General features: G+C 47.1%; 1 protein-coding gene across 2 annotated transcripts; it reads left to right on the forward strand.

Annotated features, from left to right (window-relative positions):
* The first annotated feature begins 8,691 nt into the window (after positions 1–8,691).
* On the forward strand, positions 8,692–15,620 carry LOC138361497 (uncharacterized). 2 transcript variants are annotated; one of them, XR_011226990.1, is made up of 3 exons: positions 8,692–9,148; positions 9,538–14,507; positions 14,897–15,620. XR_011226990.1 is itself a non-coding variant. In XM_069320801.1 (2 exons), the coding sequence occupies exon 2, from the start codon at positions 10,900–10,902 to the stop codon at positions 13,762–13,764; it is 2,865 nt and encodes a 954-aa protein (XP_069176902.1). In that variant the 5' UTR covers positions 8,692–9,148; positions 9,538–10,899; the 3' UTR covers positions 13,765–14,888. The 2 variants fall into 2 exon arrangements, 1 of the variants encoding a protein (XP_069176902.1); XM_069320801.1 differs by lacking the exon at positions 14,897–15,620 and having other exon boundaries at positions 9,538–14,888.
* Positions 15,621–19,111: the final 3,491 nt, after the last annotated feature.

Here is a 19,111-nt window from a genome sequence, read left to right on the forward strand (position 1 = left end):
CTCTCTTCAGCGTCTACATCCCTCTTCTGAGCCTCTGCATCACTGTCGTAAGCCTCTGCATCACTCTCTTGAGCCTCTGCATAACTCTCTTGAGCATCTGCATCACTCTCGTCAGCCTTGGCATCCCTCTCTTGAGCCTCTGCATAACTCTCTTGAGCATCTGCATCACTCTCGTCAGCCTTGGCATCCCTCTCTTGAGCCTCTGCATCATTCTCCTAAGCATCTGCATCACTCTCTTCAGCCTCTGCATCACTCTCTTGAGCCTCTACATCCCTCTCTTAAGCCTCTGCATCACTTTCTTAAGCCTCTGCATCACTCTCTTAAGCCGCTTTATCACACTTTTTAGCCGCTGCATCACTCTCATGATCCTCAGCATCTCTCTCTTGAGCCTCTACATCACTCTCTTGAGCCTCTACTTCATTCTCTTGAGCCTCTGCATCACTCACTTGAGCCTCTCCATCACTCTCATAAGCCTCTGCATCCCTCTCTTATTCCTCTGCATCACTCTCTTTAGCCTCTGCATCATTCTCTTGAGCCTCTGCATCCCTCTCTTAAGCCTCTACATCATTCTATTGAGCCTCTGCATCATTCTCTTGAGCCTCTGCAATACTCTCTTGAGCCTCTGCATCACTCTCTTAAGCCTCTGCATCTCTCTCTTCAGCCTCTGCATCATTCTCTTGAGCCTCTGCATCCCTCTCTGGAGCCTCAGCATCCCTCTCTTGTGCCTCTGTAGCACTCTCTTGAGCCTCTGCATCATTCTCTTGAGCCTCAGCATCCCTCTCATAAACCTCTGCATTACTCTCGTGAGCCTCTGCATCCCTCTCTTAAGCCTCTGCATCACTAGTTTGAGCCTCTGCATCTCTCTTTTGAAGTCCTGCTTCCTTCTCAAGAGCCTCTGCATCCCTCTATTGAGCCTTTGCTTCACTCTCTTAAGCCTTTGCATTCCTCTCTTGAGCCTCTGCATCACTCTAAAGAGTCTCTGCATCCCTCTCTTGAGCCTCTGCATCACTCGCTTGAGCCCCTGCATCCCTCTCTTGAGCCTTTGCATCACTCTCTTGAGCCTCTGCATCCCTCTCTTAAGCCTCTGCATCACTCTCTTCAGCCTCTGCATCACTCTCATGAGCCTCTGCATTACTCTCGTAAGCCTCTGCATCACTCTCTTGAGCCTCTGCATAACTCTCTTGAGTCTCTGCATCACTCTCTTGAGCCTCTGCATCCCTCTCTTGAGCCGATGCAACACTCTCTTCAGACTCTGCATCACTCTCTTAAGCCTCTGCATCCCTCTTTTGAGCCTCTGAATCCCTCTCTTGAGCCTCTGCATCACTCTCTCGAGCCTCTGCATCACTCTCTTCATCCTCTGCATCCCTCTCGTGAGCCTCTGCATTACTCTCTTCAGCCTCTGCATCACTCGCTTGAGCCCCTGCATCCCTCTCTTGAGCCTTTGCATCACTCTCTTGAGCCTCTGCATCCCTCTCTTAAGCCTCTGCATCACTCTCTTCAGCCTCTGCATCACTCTCATGAGCCTCTGCATTACTCTCGTAAGCCTCTGCATCACTCTCTTGAGCCTCTGCATACCTCTCTTGAGTCTCTGCATCACTCTCTTGAGCCTCTGCATCCCTCTCTTGAGCCGATGCAACACTCTCTTCAGACTCTGCATCACTCTCTTAAGCCTCTGCATCCCTATTTTGAGCCTCTGCATCACTTTCTCAAGCCTCTGCATCCCTTTCTTGAGCCTCTACATCGCTCTCTTGAACTGCTGCATACCTTTCATGAGCCTCTTCATCCCTCTCATGAGCCTTTGCATCACTCTTTTAAGCCTCTGCATCCCTCTCTTGAGTCTCTGAATCCCTCTCTTGATCCTCTGAATCACTCTCTAGAGCCTCTGCATCACTCTCTTGAGCCTCTGCATCACTCTCTTCAGCCTCTGCATCCATCTCTTGAGCCTCTGCATCATTCTTCTTAGCCTCTCCATCCCTCACTTGAGCCTCAGCATCCCTCACATGAGCCTCTGCATCCCTCTCTTGAGCCTTTGCATCACTCTCTTAAGCCTCTGCATCACTCTCTTGAGCCTCTGCATCACTCTTTTGAGTCTCTGCATCCCTCTCGTGAGTCTCTGCATCCCTTTCTTGAGCCTCTACATCGCTCTCTTGAACTGCTGCATACCTTTCACGAGCCTCTGCATCCCTCTCTTGAGCCTTTGCATCACTCTCTTAAGCCTCTGCATCCCTCCCTTGAGCCTCAGCATCCCTCTCATGAGCCTCTGCATCCCTCTCTTGAGCCTCTGCATCACTCTCTTAAGCCTCTGCATCACGCTCGTAAGCCTCTGCATCACTCTCTTGATCCTCTGCATCCCTCTCTTGAGTCTCTGCATCACTCTCTTGAGCCTCTGCATCCCTCTCTTGAGCCTCTGCATAACTCTCTTGAGTCTCTGAATCCCTCTCTTGAGCCTCTGAATCCCTCTCTTAAGCCTCTGCATCACTCTCTTAAGCCTCTGCATCACTCTCGTAAGCCTCTGAATCACTCTCTTGAGCTTCTGCATCACTCTCTTGAGCCCCTGCATCTTTTTCCTGAGCCTCTGCATCACTCTCTTGCGCCTCTGCGTCACCCTCTTAAGCCTCTGCATCCCTCTTTTAAGCCGCTGTATCACTTTCTTAAGCCTCTGCATCCCTCTCTTTAGCATCTGCATCCCTCTACTGAATTCCTGCATCCCTTTTTTGAGCCTCTGCATCCCTCTCCTGTGCCTTTGCATCACTCTCTTAAGCCTCTGCATCCCTCTCTTGATCCTCTGCATAACTCTCGTAAACCTCTGCATCACTCTCTTGAGCCTCTGCATCCCTCTCTGGAGCCTCAGCATCCCTCTCTTGTGCCTCTGCAGCACTCTCTTTAGCCTCAGCATCCCTCTCATAAACCTCTGCATTACTCTGCATTAGAAAATATGCCAATTACTGAAAGTGGCGATGGATCACATTTTGCCCAAACCCTCCATGCAGTTTTTAAAATATCCCAGAAATCACAAATTCGACGCTTGAGCCATATTTCTGAGGCAAATTCTGGCTTTCTGCACGTAAACGCCGTTTGAAATTACGACTTTTTATGTCGAAAATATGCCAATTACTGACAACGGCGATGGGTCATATTTTGACCAAACCCACCCTGCAGTTTTCAAAATATCCAAAACTCTACAAATTCGACGCTTGAGCCATATTTTGGAGCCAAATTTTGGCTCTGTGCACGTATTCGCCGTTTGAAGTTACGACTTTTTATACCAAAAATATGCCAATTACTGAGATTGGCTATGGGTTACATTTTGCCGAAACCCCCCCTGCAGTTTTCAAAATTTCCCAAACATCCCAAATTTGGCCCTTGAGCAATATTTTGGAGCCAAATTCTAGCTCGCTACACGTATTCGCAGTTTGAAATTACGACTTTTTTATACCGAAAATATGCTAATTACTGAAAGCGGCGATGTATCACATTTTGCCCAAACCCTTTCTACAGTTTTCAAAATATCACAAACATCCCAAATTCATCGCTTGAGCAATATTTTAGAGCCCAATTTCTGGCTCTCTGCACGTATTCGCAGTTTGAAATTACGACTTCTTATACCGAAAATATGCCAAATACTGAGACCTGCGATGGGTCACATTTTGTCCAATCGCCCTCTGCAATTTTCAAAATATCCTAAATACTCAAAATTAGACCCTTGAGCCATATTTTGGAGTCAAATTCTGGCTCTCTGCACGTATTCGCAGTTTGAAATTACGACTTTTTATACCCAAAATATGCCAATTACTGAAAGAGGCGATGGGTCACATTTTGCCCATACCCTCCCTGCAGTTTTCAAGATATCTCAAACATCCAAATTTCGACGCTTGATCCATATTGTGGAGCCAAATTCTCGCTCTCTGCACGTATTCGCACGTTAAAATTACGACTTTTTATACCCAAAATATGCCAATTACTGAAAGCAGCGATAGGTCACATTTAGCCCAAACCCCCCATGCAGTTTTCAAAAGATCCCAAACATCCCAAATTTGACGCTTGAGCAATATTTTGGAGCCAAATTCTCGCTCTCTCTACGCATTCGCAGTTTGAAATTACGACTTTTTAAACCGAATATATGCCAATTACTGGGAACGGCGAAGGGTCACATTTTGCCCAAAACCCCCCCTGCTGTTTTCAAAATATCACAAACATCACAAATTCGACGCTTGATCCATGTTTTGGAGCCAAATTCTCGTTTTCTGCACGTATTCGCACTTTGAAATTACGACTTGTTATACCGAAAATATTCCAATTACTGAGAGCGGCGATGGGTCACACTTTGCCCAAACCCCCCATGCAGTTTTCAAAATATCTCAAACATCCCAAATTCGCCCCCTGTGCCATATTTTGGAGTCAAATTCTGGCTCTCTGTACGTATTCGCAGGTTGAAATTAAGACTTTTTATACCGAAAATAGGCCTATTACTGAGTGCGGCGATGGGTCACATTTTGCCCAAACCCTCCCTGTAGTTTTCAAAATATCCCAAACATCCCAAATTCAAAGATTGAGTAATATTTAGGAGCCAATTTCTGGCTCTCTGCACGTATTCGCAGTTTGAAATTACGACTTTTTATACCGAAAATATGCCAATTACGGAGTGCGGCGATGGGTCATATTTAGCCCAAACCCTCCCTGCAGTTTTCAAATTATCTGAAACATCCGAAATTCGACGCTTGAGCCATATTTTGGAGCCAAATTCTGACTCTCTGCACGTATTCGCCGTTTGAAATTACGATTTTTTATACCGAAAATATGCAAATTTCTGAGAGTAGCGATGGGTCTCATTTTGCCCAAACCCCCCTGCAGTTTTCAAAATATTCAAAACATCCTAAATTAAACGCTTGAGCCATATTTTGGAGCCAAAATTTGGCTCTCTGCACGTATTCGCTGTTTGAAATTACGACTTTTTATCCCGAAATTATGCCAATTACTATAGGCGGCGATGAATCACAGTTAGCACAAACCCTCCCTGCAGTTTTCAAGTTATCCCAAACATCCCAATTTCAACGCTTGATCCATATTTTGGAGCCAAATTCTCGCTCTCTGCATGTATTCGCACTTTCAAATTTTGACATTTTATACCGAAAATAGGACAAATACTGAGACCGTCGATGGGTCACATTTTGCAGAAACCCACCCTGCAGTTTTCAAAATATCCCAAACATCCAAAATTGGTCGCTTGAGCCATATTTTGGAGCCAAATTCTGGCTTTCTGCACGTATTCGCAGTTTGAAATTACGACTTTTTATACCGAAAATATGCCAATTACTGAAAGCAGCGATGGGTCACATTTTGCCTAAACGCTCCCTACAGTTTTCAAATTATCACAAACACCCCAAATTCGACGCTAGAGTAATATTTAGGAGCCAAATTCTGGCTCTGCACGTATTCGGAGTTTGAAACTACGACATTTTATACCGAAAATATGCCAATTATTGAGTGCTGTGATGAGGCACATTTTGCCCAAACCCTCCCTGCAGTTTTCAAAATATCCCAAACATCCCAAATTCGACGCTTGAGCCAAATTTTGGAGCCAAATTCTGGCTCTCTGCACGTATTCGCCATTTGAAAATACGAATTTTATACCTAAAATATGCCAATTAATGTAACCGGCGATTTGTCACATTTTGCTCAAACCCTCCCTGCAGTTTTCCAAATATCCCAAACATCCCAAATTCGACGCTTGAGCCATATTTTGGAGTCAAATTCTGGCTCTCTGCACGTATTTGCAGTTTGAAATTACGACTTTTTATTCCGAATATATGCCTATTACTTGCAGCAGCGATGGGTCACATTTTGCCCAAACCGCCCCAGCAGTTTTCAAAATATCACAAACATCCCAAATTCGACTCTTGAGCAATATTTCTGAGCTAAATTCTGGCTCTCTTCACGTATTCGGGGATTTAAATTACGACTTTTTATACAGAAAATATGCCAATTATTGAAAGTGTCGATGGATCACATTTTGCCCAAACCCTCCCTGCAGTTTTTAAAATATCCCAAAAATTCAAAATTCGACGCTTGAGCCATATTTTGGAGGCAAATTCTGGCTTTCTGCACGTAATCGCCGTGTGAAATTACGATTTTTATACCCAAAATATGCCAGTTACTGAAAGCGGCGATGGGTCACATTTTGCCCAAACCACCCCTGCAGTTTTTAGGATATCCCAAACATCGAAATTTCGACGCTTGATCCATATTTTAGAACCAAATTCTCGCTCTCTGCACGTATTCGCACTTTGAAATTACGACTTTTTTTACCGAAAATATGCCACTTACTGAGAGCGACGATGGGTCACATTTTGCCCAAGCCCCCCTGCAGTTTTTAAAATTTCCAAAACATCCCAAATTCGGCGCTTGAGCAATATTTTGGAAATGAATTCTCACTCTTTGCACGTATTCGCAGTATAAAATTACGACTTTTTAAAGCGAATATATGCCAATTACTGGGATCAGCGATGTTGCACATTTTGCCCAAACCCTCCCTGCAATTTTCAAAATATCCTAAACAACCCAAATTCTACGCTTGACCCATATTTTTAACCCAAATTCTGGCTCTCTGCACGTATTCGCAGTTTGAAATTACAAATTTTTTACCGAAAATATGCCAATTACTGAAAGCAGCGATTGATCACATTTTGCCCAAACTCTCCCTGCAGTTTATAAAATATCCCAAACATCCGAAAATCGGCGCTTGAGCCCTATTTTAAAGGAAAATTCTGGCTCTCTGCACGTAATCGCCGTTTGGAATTACAATATTTTTACCCAAAATATGCCAATTACTGAAAGCGGCGATGGGGCACATTTTGTCCAAACCCTCCCTGCAGTTTCTAGATATCCCAAACATCCCAATTTCGACGCTTGATCCATATTTTGGAGCCAAATTCGCGCTCTCTGCACGTATTCGCACTTTGAAATTACGACTTTTTATACCGAAAATATGCCAATTTCTGAGAGCGACGATTGGTCACCTTTTGCCCAAACCCTCCATGCAGTTTTCAAAATATCCCAAACATCTCAAATGCGACCCTTGAGTTATATTTTGGAGCCAAATTCCTGCTCCCTGCACGCATTCGCAGATTGAAATTCCGACGTTTTAAACTGAAAATATGCAAATTACTGAAAGCGGCGATGATCACATTTTGCCAAACCCTCCATGCAGTTTTTAAAATATCCCAAACATCCCAATTTCGACGCTTGAGCCATATTTAGTAGGCAAATTCTGGCTCTCTGCACGTAATCGCAATTTGAAATTACGACTTTTTATACCGAAAATATGCCAAGTACTGAGAGCGGCGATGAGTCAATTTTTGCCCAAACCCTCCCCGGCAGTTTTCAAAATATCCCGAACATCCGAAATTCGATGCTTGAACCATATGTAGGAGCCAAATTCTGGCTCTCTGCACGAATTCGCAGTTTGAAATTACGACTTGTTATACCGAAAATATGCCAATTACTGAGAGTTGCGATGGGTCACATTTTGCCCAAACCTTCCCTGCAGTTTACAAAATATCCCAAACGTCCAAAATTCTACGCTTGAGCCATATTTTGGAGCCAAATTCTGGCTCTCTACACGTATTCGCCGTTTAAAATTATGAAATTTTATTGAGAGTGATGGAGAGTCTCAATAGAGTGAGAGATCCCACTCTTAAGCTTCTGCATCACTTTCTTCAGCCTCTGTATCACTCTCTTGAGCCTCTGCGTCCCCTCTCTTAAGCCTCTGCATCACTCTCTTAAGCCTCTGCATCACTCTCTTGAGCTTCTGCATCACTCTCTTCAGCGTCTACATCCCTCTCCTGAGCCTCTGCATCACTCTCGTAAGCCTCTGCATCACTCTCTTGAGCCTCTGCATAACTCTCTTGAGCATCTGCATCACTCTCGTCAGCCTCTGCATCCCTCTCTTGAGCCTCTGCATCATTCTCCTAAGCATCTGCATCACTCTCTTCAGCCTCTGCATCACTCTCTTGAGCCTCTGCATCCCTCTCTTAAGCCTCTGCATCACTCTCTTAAGCCTCCGCATGACTCTCTTAAGCCGCTTCATCACACTTTTTAGCCGCTGCATCACTCTCATGATCCTCTGCATCTCTCTCTTGAGCCTCTACATCACTCTCTTGAGCCTCTACATCATTCTCTTGAGCCTCTGCATCACTCACTTGAGCCTCTCCATCACTCTCTTAAGCCTCTGCATCCCTCTCTTATTCCTCTGCATCACTCTCTTTAGCCTCTGCATCATTCTCTTGAGCCTCTGCATCCCTCTCTTCACCCTCTACATCATTCTATTGAGCCTCTGCATCATTCTCTTGAGCCTCTGCATCACTCTTTTAAGCCTCTGCATCTCTCTCTTCAGCCTCTGCATCACTCTCTTAAGCCTCTGCATCCCTCTTTTGAGCCTCTGAATCCCTCTCTTGAGCCTCTGCATCACTCTCTCGAGCCTCTGCATCGCTCTCTTCATCCTCTGCATCCCTCTCGTGAGCCTCTGCATTACTCTCATGAGCCTCTGCATCACCCTCTTATGCCTCTGCAAACCTATTTTGAGCCTCTGCATCACTTTCTCAAGCCTCTGCATCCCTTTCTTGAGCCTCTGCATCGCTCTCTTGAACTGCTGCTGTTATGATCTCAGCCTGCAGGAGAAACGAGTCTCCCTTCTTGAGAGTTATTCGTCAAGCCTGACCTAACTAGAAGGTCTAGCAAGTATTGAGGTGATAACGCATATGTAAAATAGTTGGTTGGATATGTGTAACAGTTTGAGATTATGGACAATGCAGAAGAAAATAGATAAATGACGGGCTAGGAGATGTGGACATTTTGCTGGAGGCGTGAGGCTCGCTTCCGGAGGACCTTGACCTCACTTGAGTGCCAGACATCGCAGGGGGAAGCCGCTCTCCGTTTGAGCTCCCGCCAGAAGGGAACCCCTAGTGATATATCTCGAAGAGAAGAGAAGTGTGCGGACGTACCAGCTGTGGAATCGAGCTGGGAACGTTGTGGTCTCAAGTCCTGGTCGACGAGCAGATATTAAATCGCCCAGAAGCATTATTGTGGGCTGTGTGGAGCGCCCTGACCAGACGCCGTCAGAGGAAAAGCGCCCTCGATCAGTTAATCTGTGGTAAGCACGATATACGCCAGTTCATAGTGATCGCTTGTAGTTTGGTCGTGTGCCCAGCGACAGTAGCAATGTTTATTTATAAGTTAGACATGTTTTAATAAGGCAGAAGGCCTGAAATAAGAGAGTGGAGAGGGAGGAACACGGAGCGACGTCCGCCCCCTCTGAGCGCTGGCGGAAGACTGAGGGAGCCTGGCTCTTGACGGAGGAAGACCCTCCCAGTGAGTGAGGTCCGCCGCCAGGCGAGGTGGAGTATGGACCCGCCCAAAACGGGGGAGTCCACTCTCACTGTATGTAGAGAACAGATAGAGGTTTGAGGCAAGCATATTGTGTGGTTATTTTTGTTTATGTGTTAAAGGGGAACATTTTATTGGAGTGTCGATGGGTTGCAGGTTTGTTCTTTGGGGAAGAAGTTGCTGAGAACTTCGAAGCTAGCAGATGATGTAGCTGATGAGACTCCAAGGTAGTGGAGCAGAGGACCTCGAGCTGTGAGGAGAAGCAGCAGTGAAGAGGAGTGTCACGTGCTTCTGTAGAGGTGGTGTAGCAGCCAAGAGAGCTGTGGAAGAACCTAACAGAAGGGTGAAGCACCGTAGTTGCACAAGGAAACTTCATGATAGCAGCCTGGAGGAGCTGCAGAGGATCCTGGTAGTGAAGCCCGGAAGAACCTAAGGATATTAGGGTTGTGAACTTCCAGAGGTCGAAGGGGAAGTTCTGGTGGATTACTTATAGGGAGTTGATAGTGTTTGGTTGTCATTAGCGTGCAAGACGCAGTGAGAGGTGAGTGACTGTTGGCATTCCTACGTCAAGGAGTTTTTTTATATTGAAGTATCAATGAACATTTATACTGGTATATGTTATTGCATTCAAATGCTGGTTTTCTATATATATATGTTATCTTGCTGATGGTGCAACAGTGTGTAGGCTTGACCAACTTGAGGAGGTTAATGGTATCAGGTGGCGAACCAGGAGATAGGATACCCCTTGATAAGCTGATAATAGAGTTCTGATGGTGTTGGAGTGCAACCTGATTGTGATATTATAGAGTATAGGATTCATTATTATTATATGTGTGTATGTATCGTGTATGTGCTTTGTCAAGTAAATGTGTCACAATTTGCTGGTGTTTGCCCTTGTCCTAGTGAGGCTTCCCAGGAGGTAGTAAAGAAGGAGAGAGAAAGAACCAAGAACCACTGCTGTGGACAGGGTAGGAGGTAATACTAGTAAGTCATAGGGGATTGAGGAGATCATATCTTATCTAAGGAGAGAGTGGGGAGTCACAGCGGCTCGAGTGGGTGTGTGCACGTGACAACGAGGCTAAGTGTTGGAGCCGCATCCCCTAACCGTGTGGCGTTGAGCCCCTCTCCAAGAGCCAGAAGCGCCAAGGGTGATCTCCTAGAGAGGTATAAGCACTCTACCGAGTTGTGGGTTGGGTTGTCCGTAGAGAAGGATCAACGACGACAACACCAACCAACCCACAGTCTATAATAAATTGGGGGCCTGTGTCCGGGAGAGTGAACTGACACACCCACACCCTGTCCAAGAGTGGATTTGTACACCCTTGCTGAAATAGATAAACTGTGTGACCGCAGGTGTATATTCTCTCTCTTGGGAAGACTCACAGGACAAAGAGGGATAAGGTGCAAACGTTTGTGGAGTCAGGCAAGCCTGAGGACTTAGAAGGTTGCACGAGGGATCAATTGAAACAAATAGCAGAAAAATGTGGCATCAGGTTGAAAGCATCTAAAGTAGCTGGGATGAAGGATGAGATCCTTAGACAGTTGAGAGCCAGAAGTGAAGCGGCAGAACAAGGAGCCCAGGAAGGAGCTGAAAGTAGAAAGGAGGATGATGGGCAGGATGAAGTGAGATCCCAGGGATCGAGTAGGAGCAGCAAGAGTAGCCGCAGTAGCAGGAGTAGCCGAAATAGGAGCTTGGAGAGATTCCAGTTAGAGCTCCAGATGCAGCGTGAGGAGAGACAGTTCCAGCTGGAAAAGATGAAATTAGAACTCCAGATGAAAAATGAAGCCGAGAAGGAAAAAGAGAAAACCAGGCTGGAAGTAGAAAAAGAGAAAACCAGGCTGGAAGTAGAAAAAGAGAAAACCAGGTTGGAAGTAGAAAAAGAGAAAACCAGAGTAAGAGAACTGGAGTTGGAACAAGAAAAAGAAAAAGCCCAGGTCGAAAAAGAAAAAGCCCAGGTCGAAAAAGAAAAAGAGAGAACAAAACAAATGCAGATAGAAGCGAATAGAACCTTGGCTGAGCAAAGGATTGAACATGGGTTGCCAGAGAGCACCACCCAGGTATCACACCCACCAGATGTTAGGGTTAGGGAGAAGGACATTCCCTTGTTTGTTCCCGAAGAGGCAGAGAGCTTCTTCGAGCATTTTGAGAAAGTAGCCAGCATCAAAGAGTGGCCACAGGAGGAATGGGCCCAGCTGGTCCAGTTAAGATTGACCGGTGCAGCCAGGGAGGCATACACCCAATTGTCACTGGAAGAGTGCCAGGATTACGCCACAGTAAAGAGCAGCATATTGCGCTCGTTTCAGTTAACCTCAGAGGCTTATAGGAAGCGCTTCAGAGAAATGATCAAAGTTGGAGCATGTACGTTTGCTGAGACAGCAAGAGATCTGGAAAGACGATTCCAGAGGTGGATTGAGGCTGCTGGAGTTGGATCTTACGCTGACCTGAAGCAACTGATGGTCATGGAAAAGTTCTTGGAGATGATGCATCCCGAAACAAAGTTCAAGATCCAAGAAGCAGGGATAAAGGAGGTGAAAGATGCCGCAGATAGGGCGGATATGATTACTGAAGCATACAAGAGCTTGAGGGAGAACAGAGTGAGAAGCGAGGTGAGACGCAGCAATGGCAGATCCAATGGAGTCTGGGGAGGAAGAAATTATGAGAGACCCAGAGGAGTCTGGGGTGAGAAAAATTTTGATAAATGGGCAGATAAAAGTAAGTACCCAAAAACTCAGAAGAGTAGGTCGCGCACTTCGTCTGAAAGTGAAGATGGAGGAGCAAAACGAGAAACTGATCGGTATCCAGGAAATCAAGAATCCAGTAAAGCTCCACAGAGTACGAGTAGTACGTCTGGCCCGAGGAACTCCAATACGAGTGGGCAGAGTCAGAGCTACTCTGGTACGTATAGGAGAGATTTCTCCCAGATGAGATGTTACAATTGTAACGGATTGGGTCACGTGATGCGATATTGTCGGCAGGGCAAGAGAGTTGTGACCCTGGCCATGTGTGACCCCCGAGGTAAATATACTAATGTGTTCCGAGACAAACCACAGAGAGCGAACTTAGTGAACGAGAGGTATAGGCCGTTCATGAGCAAAGGTTGGATCAGTGTAGGAAGCCAACCTGAGGTAGAAGTTGGTATCTTAAGAGATACCGGAGCTAATCAGAGCTTGATTGCGAGAAGCCTGATTGGGAATGATCGACGGTTAGCTGGCAGTGGGAAGATGAAAGTATATGTGTTATTGTCGGAGAGTGACATGCCCATTTGTACTGTCCTGCTAAGGTCGGAATATGTGTCGGCAGAGGTGATGTTGGGAGTGTGCCCCGACATACCTATTCCAGGAGTCCAAGTGATCCTGGGAAATGACTTGTGCGGGACAAAGGTGTTGACAAGAGTCATGGCGGAGACTGTGCCAGAGGAGTGCCCAGAAGGCCACTGCACGGGTGGGACACCTGAGAGTGTGAACCTGACTGACATCCGAGGAGATGAGTCAGGAGACCGCCAAGCCATTGAAAACCCTGTCTCGGTAGTGATGAAGACAGAGGTGGCCGACAAGGAAGACACTGGAGAAGGTGAGACAGTGTCGATTCAGCCAGTGGAAGATATTGATGTAGACATAGCGTGGCTGTTTGATGAAGGTCCAGCCCAGAAAAATGAAGTCTCGGTGAGGTCAAAAGTGAAGATGGCCCAGCCGAAGAAGAATACTGTGAAGGGAGTTGACCGGAAGAGAGCCCAGACTGCTGAAATTGAGAGTCGGAAGGCGAATGCAACTGTGCTGAGTAGGAATGAGGAAAGATGTGGACAGACTGAGGACGGGAATAGAGCGTCAAGTGGTCCACGAGCACAGAGGCATAGGGATAGTGGAGTTAAGTTGTTTGAGGTGTCAGGAGTTGATATGTTTCACAGAAAACGTGGAGGAGAGATAGTGAAGAAGAGTAATAGCCGGGAAAATGAAAGGAGAAGAGACAGTATGTGTGGAGAGATGCCTACGAGCACTCTAGGAGAGGTAAAGCGACATGTACGGTCGAGTGCTGTTGGATGTAATACAGTGCCCGAAGAAACTTTCAGGGAACGAAGAAGAGTTGAAGGAGAAGAAATGGAGTTGTTTAGAGGTGAGAGGTGTGAGAAGAGGATGATGATGCAAGCATGGATGAATGGAAGAAAGCCGAGGACGCGATGGAGGTCAAACAGGATGAGCTCTCGGATAAAGGAGGAGACGGAAGGGAGAATCGTCGGTGAAGACGATGAAGTGAAGTATGATGACAGGAGACGAAAGTATAATGGCAGTAGATGGAAGTGTGAAGACGACAGAGGAGATACAGACAGTAGATGTCTGACTCTGGACGTGAAGAGAAGACGAGGAAACGGAGGGTGGAGACAATAAGTAGAGTGGACCGATGGAGTGCAGGCGTCCAAGGAGGACAGCCTAGCCAAGAGGTGCCAGAGAGGTCAGATCATTTGTGAGAAGAACATGTTCCTGGAGAGAGGTGAGCCAGATGTTGCAAGGAGCAACGAACTAATTGTAGACTCCTAAGAGAGTATATCGGGTGAAGAACGAGACAGTGTGGTGGCGGATGTATTATCCCGAGCTTTGCCACTGGAATAACTCTCAAAAATAAGGGGAGGGGAGTGTTATGATCTCAGCCTGCAGGAGAAACGAGTCTCCCTTCTTGAGAGTTATTCGTCAAGCCTGACCTAACTAGAAGGTCTAGCAAGTATTGAGGTGATAACGCATATGTAAAATAGTTGGTTGGATATGTGTAACAGTTTGAGATTATGGACAATGCAGAAGAAAATAGATAAATGACGGGCTAGGAGATGTGGACATTTTGCTGGAGGCGTGAGGCTCGCTTCCGGAGGACCTTGACCTCACTTGAGTGCCAGACATCGCAGGGGGAAGCCGCGCTCCGTTTGAGCTCCCGCCAGAAGGGAACCCCTAGTGATATATCTCGAAGAGAAGAGAAGTGTGCGGACGTACCAGCTGTGGAATCGAGCTGGGAACGTTGTGGTCTCAAGTCCTGGTCGACGAGCAGATATTAAATCGCCCAGAAGCATTATTGTGGGCTGTGTGGAGCGCCCTGACCAGACGCCGTCAGAGGAAAAGCGCCCTCGATCAGTTAATCTGTGGTAAGCACGATATACGCCAGTTCATAGTGATCGCTTGTAGTTTGGTCGTGTGCCCAGCGACAGTAGCAATGTTTATTTATAAGTTAGACATGTTTTAATAAGGCAGAAGGCCTGAAATAAGAGAGTGGAGAGGGAGGAACACGGAGCGACGTCCGCCCCCTCTGAGCGCTGGCGGAAGACTGAGGGAGCCTGGCTCTTGACGGAGGAAGACCCTCCCAGTGAGTGAGGTCCGCCGCCAGGCGAGGTGGAGTATGGACCCGCCCAAAACGGGGGAGTCCACTCTCACTGTATGTAGAGAACAGATAGAGGTTTGAGGCAAGCATATTGTGTGGTTATTTTTGTTTACGTGTTAAAGGGGAACATTTTATTGGAGTGTCGATGGGTTGCAGGTTTGTTCTTTGGGGAAGAAGTTGCTGAGAACTTCGAAGCTAGCAGATGATGTAGCTGATGAGACTCCAAGGTAGTGGAGCAGAGGACCTCGAGCTGTGAGGAGAAGCAGCAGTGAAGAGGAGTGTCACGTGCTTCTGTAGAGGTGGTGTAGCAGCCAAGAGAGCTGTGGAAGAACCTAACAGAAGGGTGAAGCACCGTAGTTGCACAAGGAAACTTCATGATAGCAGCCTGGAGGAGCTGCAGAGGATCCTGGTAGTGAAGCCCGGAAGAACCTAAGGATATTAGGGTTGTGAACTTCCAGAGGTCGAAGGGGAAGTTCTGGTGGATTACTTATAGGGAGTTGATAGTGTTTGGTTGTCATTAGCGTGCAAGACGCAGTGAGAGGTGAGTGACTGTTGGCATTCCTACGTCAAGGAGTTTTTTTATATTGAAGTATCAATGAACATTTATACTGGTATATGTTATTGCATTCAAATGCTGGTTTTCTATATATATATGTTATCTTGCTGATGGTGCAACAGTGTGTAGGCTTGACCAACTTGAGGAGGTTAATGGTATCAGGTGGCGAACCAGGAGATAGGATACCCCTTGATAAGCTGATAATAGAGTTCTGATGGTGTTGGAGTGCAACCTGATTGTGATATTATAGAGTATAGGATTCATTATTATTATATGTGTGTATGTATCGTGTATGTGCTTTGTCAAGTAAATGTGTCACAATTTGCTGGTGTTTGCCCTTGTCCTAGTGAGGCTTCCCAGGAGGTAGTAAAGAAGGAGAGAGAAAGAACCAAGAACCACTGCTGTGGACAGGGTAGGAGGTAATACTAGTAAGTCATAGGGGATTGAGGAGATCATATCTTATCTAAGGAGAGAGTGGGGAGTCACAGCGGCTCGAGTGGGTGTGTGCACGTGACAACGAGGCTAAGTGTTGGAGCCGCATCCCCTAAACGTGTGGCGTTGAGCCCCTCTCCAAGAGCCAGAAGCGCCAAGGGTGATCTCCTAGAGAGGTATAAGCACTCTACCGAGTTGTGGGTTGGGTTGTCCGTAGAGAAGGATCAACGACGACAACACCAACCTACCCACAGTCTATAATACTGCATACCTTTCATGAGCCTCTTCATCCCTCTCTTGAGCCTCTGAATCCCTCTCTTGATCCTCTGCATCACTCTCTAGATCCTCTGCGTCAATCTCTTGAGCCTCCGCATCACTCTCTTCAGCCTCTGCATCCATCTCTTGAGCCTCTGCATCACTCTCTTCAGCCTCTCCATCCCTCACTTGAGTCTCTGCATCCCTCTCGTGAGCCTGTGCATCCCTTTCTTGAGCCTCTGCATCGCTCTCTTGAACTGCTGCATACCTTTCATGAGCCTCTGCATCCCTCTCTTGAGCCTTTGCATCACTCTCTTAAGCCTCTGCATCCCTCCCTTGAGCCTCAGCATCCCTCTCATGAGCCTCTGCATCCCTCTCTTGAGCCTCTGCATCACTCTCTTAAGCCTCTGCATCACGCTCTTAAGCCTCTGCATCACTCTCTTGATCCTCTGCATCCCTCTCTTGAGTCTCTGCATCACTCTCTTGAGCCTCTGCATCACCCTCTTAAGCCTCTGCATCCCTCTTTTAAGCCGCTGCATCACTTTCTTAAGCCTCTGCATCCCTCTCTTGAGCATCTGCATCCCTATCCTGAAATCCTTCAACCCTCTTTTGAGCCTCTGCATCCCTCTCCTGTGCCTTTGCATCACTCTCTTAAGCCTCTGCATCCCTCTCTTGATCCTCTGCATAACTATCGTAAACCTCTGCATCACTCTCTTATTCCTCTGCATCACTCTCTTTAGCCTCTGCATCATGCTCTTGAGCCTCTGCATCCCTCTCTTCACCCTCTACATCATTCTATTGAGCCTCTGCATCATTCTCTTGAGCCTCTGCATCACTCTCTTAAGCCTCTGCATCTCTCTCTTCAGCCTCTGCATCACTCTCTTAAGCCTCTGCATCCCTCTTTTGAGCCTCTGAATCCCTCTCTTGAGCCTCTGCATCACTCTCTCGAGCCTCTGCATCACTCTCTTCATCCTCTGCATCCCTCTCGTGAGCCTCTGCATTACTCTCTTGAGCCTCTGCATCACCCTCTTATGCCTCTGCAACCCTATTTTGAGCCTCTGCATCACTTTCTCAAGCCTCTGCATCCCTTTCTTGAGCCTCTGCATCGCTCTCTTGAACTGCTGCACACCTTTCATGAGCCTCTTCATGCCTCTCTTGAGCCTTTGCATCACTCTTTTAAGCCTCTGCATCCCTCTCTTGAGCCTCTGAATCCGTCTCTTGATCCTCTGCATCACTCTCTAGATCCTCTGCGTCACTCTCTTGAGCCTCTGCATCACTCTCTTGAGCCTCTGCATCCATCTCTTGAGCCTCTGCATCATTCTCCTAAGCCTCTCCATCCCTCACTTGAGTCTCTGCATCCCTCTCGTGAGCCTGTGCATCCCTTTCTTGAGCCTCTGCATCGCTCTCTTGAACTGCTGCATACCTTTCATGAGCCACTGCATCCCTCTCTTGAGCCTTTGCATCACTCTCTTAAGCCTCTGCATCCCTCCCTTGAGCCTCAGCATCCCTCTCATGAGCCTCTGCATCCCTCTCTTGAGCCTCTGCATCACTCTCTTAAGCCTAAACATCACGCTCTTAAGCCTCTGCATCACTCTCCTGATCCTCTGCATCCCTCTCTTGAGTCTCTGCATCACTCACTTGAGCCTCTGCATCCCTCTCTTGAACTCCTGCATCCTTCTCATGAGCCTCTGCATCCCTCTATTGAGCCTTTGCTTCACTCTCTTAAGCCTTTGCATTCCTCTCTTGAGCCTCTGCATCACTCTAAAGAGTCTCTGCATCCCTCTCTTGAGCCTCTGCATCACTCTCTTGAGCCCCTGCATCCCTCTCTTGAGCCTTTGCATTACTCTCTTGAGCCTCTGCATCCCTCTCTTAAGCCACTGCATCACTCTCTTCAGCCTCTGCATCACCCTCTTAAGCCTCTGCATCCCTCTTTTAATCCGCTGCATCACTTGCTTAAGCCTCTGCATCCCTCTCTTGAGCATCTGCATCCCTATCCTAAAATCCTGCATCCCTCTTTTGAGCCTCTGCATCCCTCTCCTGTGCCTTTGCATCACTCTCTTAAGCCTCTGCATCCCTCTCTTGATCCTCCGCATAACTATCGTAAACCTCTGCATCACTCTCTTGAGCTTCTGCATCACTCTATTGAGCATATGCATCACTCTCTTGAGCCTCTGCAACACTATCTTGAGCCTCTGCATTACTCTCCTAAGCCTCTGAATCCCTCTCTTGAGCCTCTGAATCCCTCTCTTGAGCCTCTGCATCACTCTCTCGAGCCTCTGCATCACTCTCATGAGCCTCTGCATCATTCTCTTGAGCCTCTGCATCCCTCTCCTAAGCCTCTACATCATTCTCTTGAGCCTCTGCATCATTCTCTTGAGCCTCTGCATCCCTCTCTTAAGCCTCTACATCATTCTATTGAGCCTCTGCATCATTCTCTTGAGCCTCTGCAATACTCTCTTGAGCCTCTGCATCACTCTCTTAAGCCTCTGCATCTCTCTCTTCAGCCTCTGCATCCCTCTCTGGAGCCTCAGCATCCCTCTCTTGTGCCTCTGCAGCACTCTCTTGAGCCTCTGCATCATTCTCTTGAGCCTCAGCATCCCTCTCATAAACCTCTGCATCACTCTCGTGATCCTCTGCATCCCTCTCTTAAGCCTCTGCATCACTAGTTTGAGCCTCTGCATCCCTCTCTTGAACTCCTGCATCCTTCTCATGAGCCTCTGCATCCCTCTATTGAGCCTTTGCTTCACTCTCTTAAGCCTTTGCATTCCTCTCTTGAGCCTCTGCATCACTCTAAAGAGTCTCTGCATCCCTCTCTTGAGCCTCTGCATCACTCTCTTGAGCCCCTGCATCCCTCTCTTGAGCCTTTGCATTACTCTCTTGAGCCTCTGCATCCCTCTCTTAAGCCACTGCATCACTCTCTTCAGCCTCTGCATCACTCTCTTGAGCGTCTGCATCCCCTCTCATAAGCCTCTGCACCACTCTCTTAAGCCTTTGAATTCACTCTCTTGAGCTTCAGCATCACTCTCTTGAGCATCTACATCCCTCTCTTGAGCCTCTGCATCACTCTCGTAAGCCTCTGAATCACTCTCTTGAGCCTCTGCATAACTCTCTTGAGTCTCTGCATCACT

Source organism: Procambarus clarkii, unplaced genomic scaffold (genome assembly GCF_040958095.1).
Source record: "Procambarus clarkii isolate CNS0578487 unplaced genomic scaffold, FALCON_Pclarkii_2.0 HiC_scaffold_414, whole genome shotgun sequence".
NCBI lineage: Eukaryota > Metazoa > Arthropoda > Malacostraca > Decapoda > Cambaridae > Procambarus > Procambarus clarkii.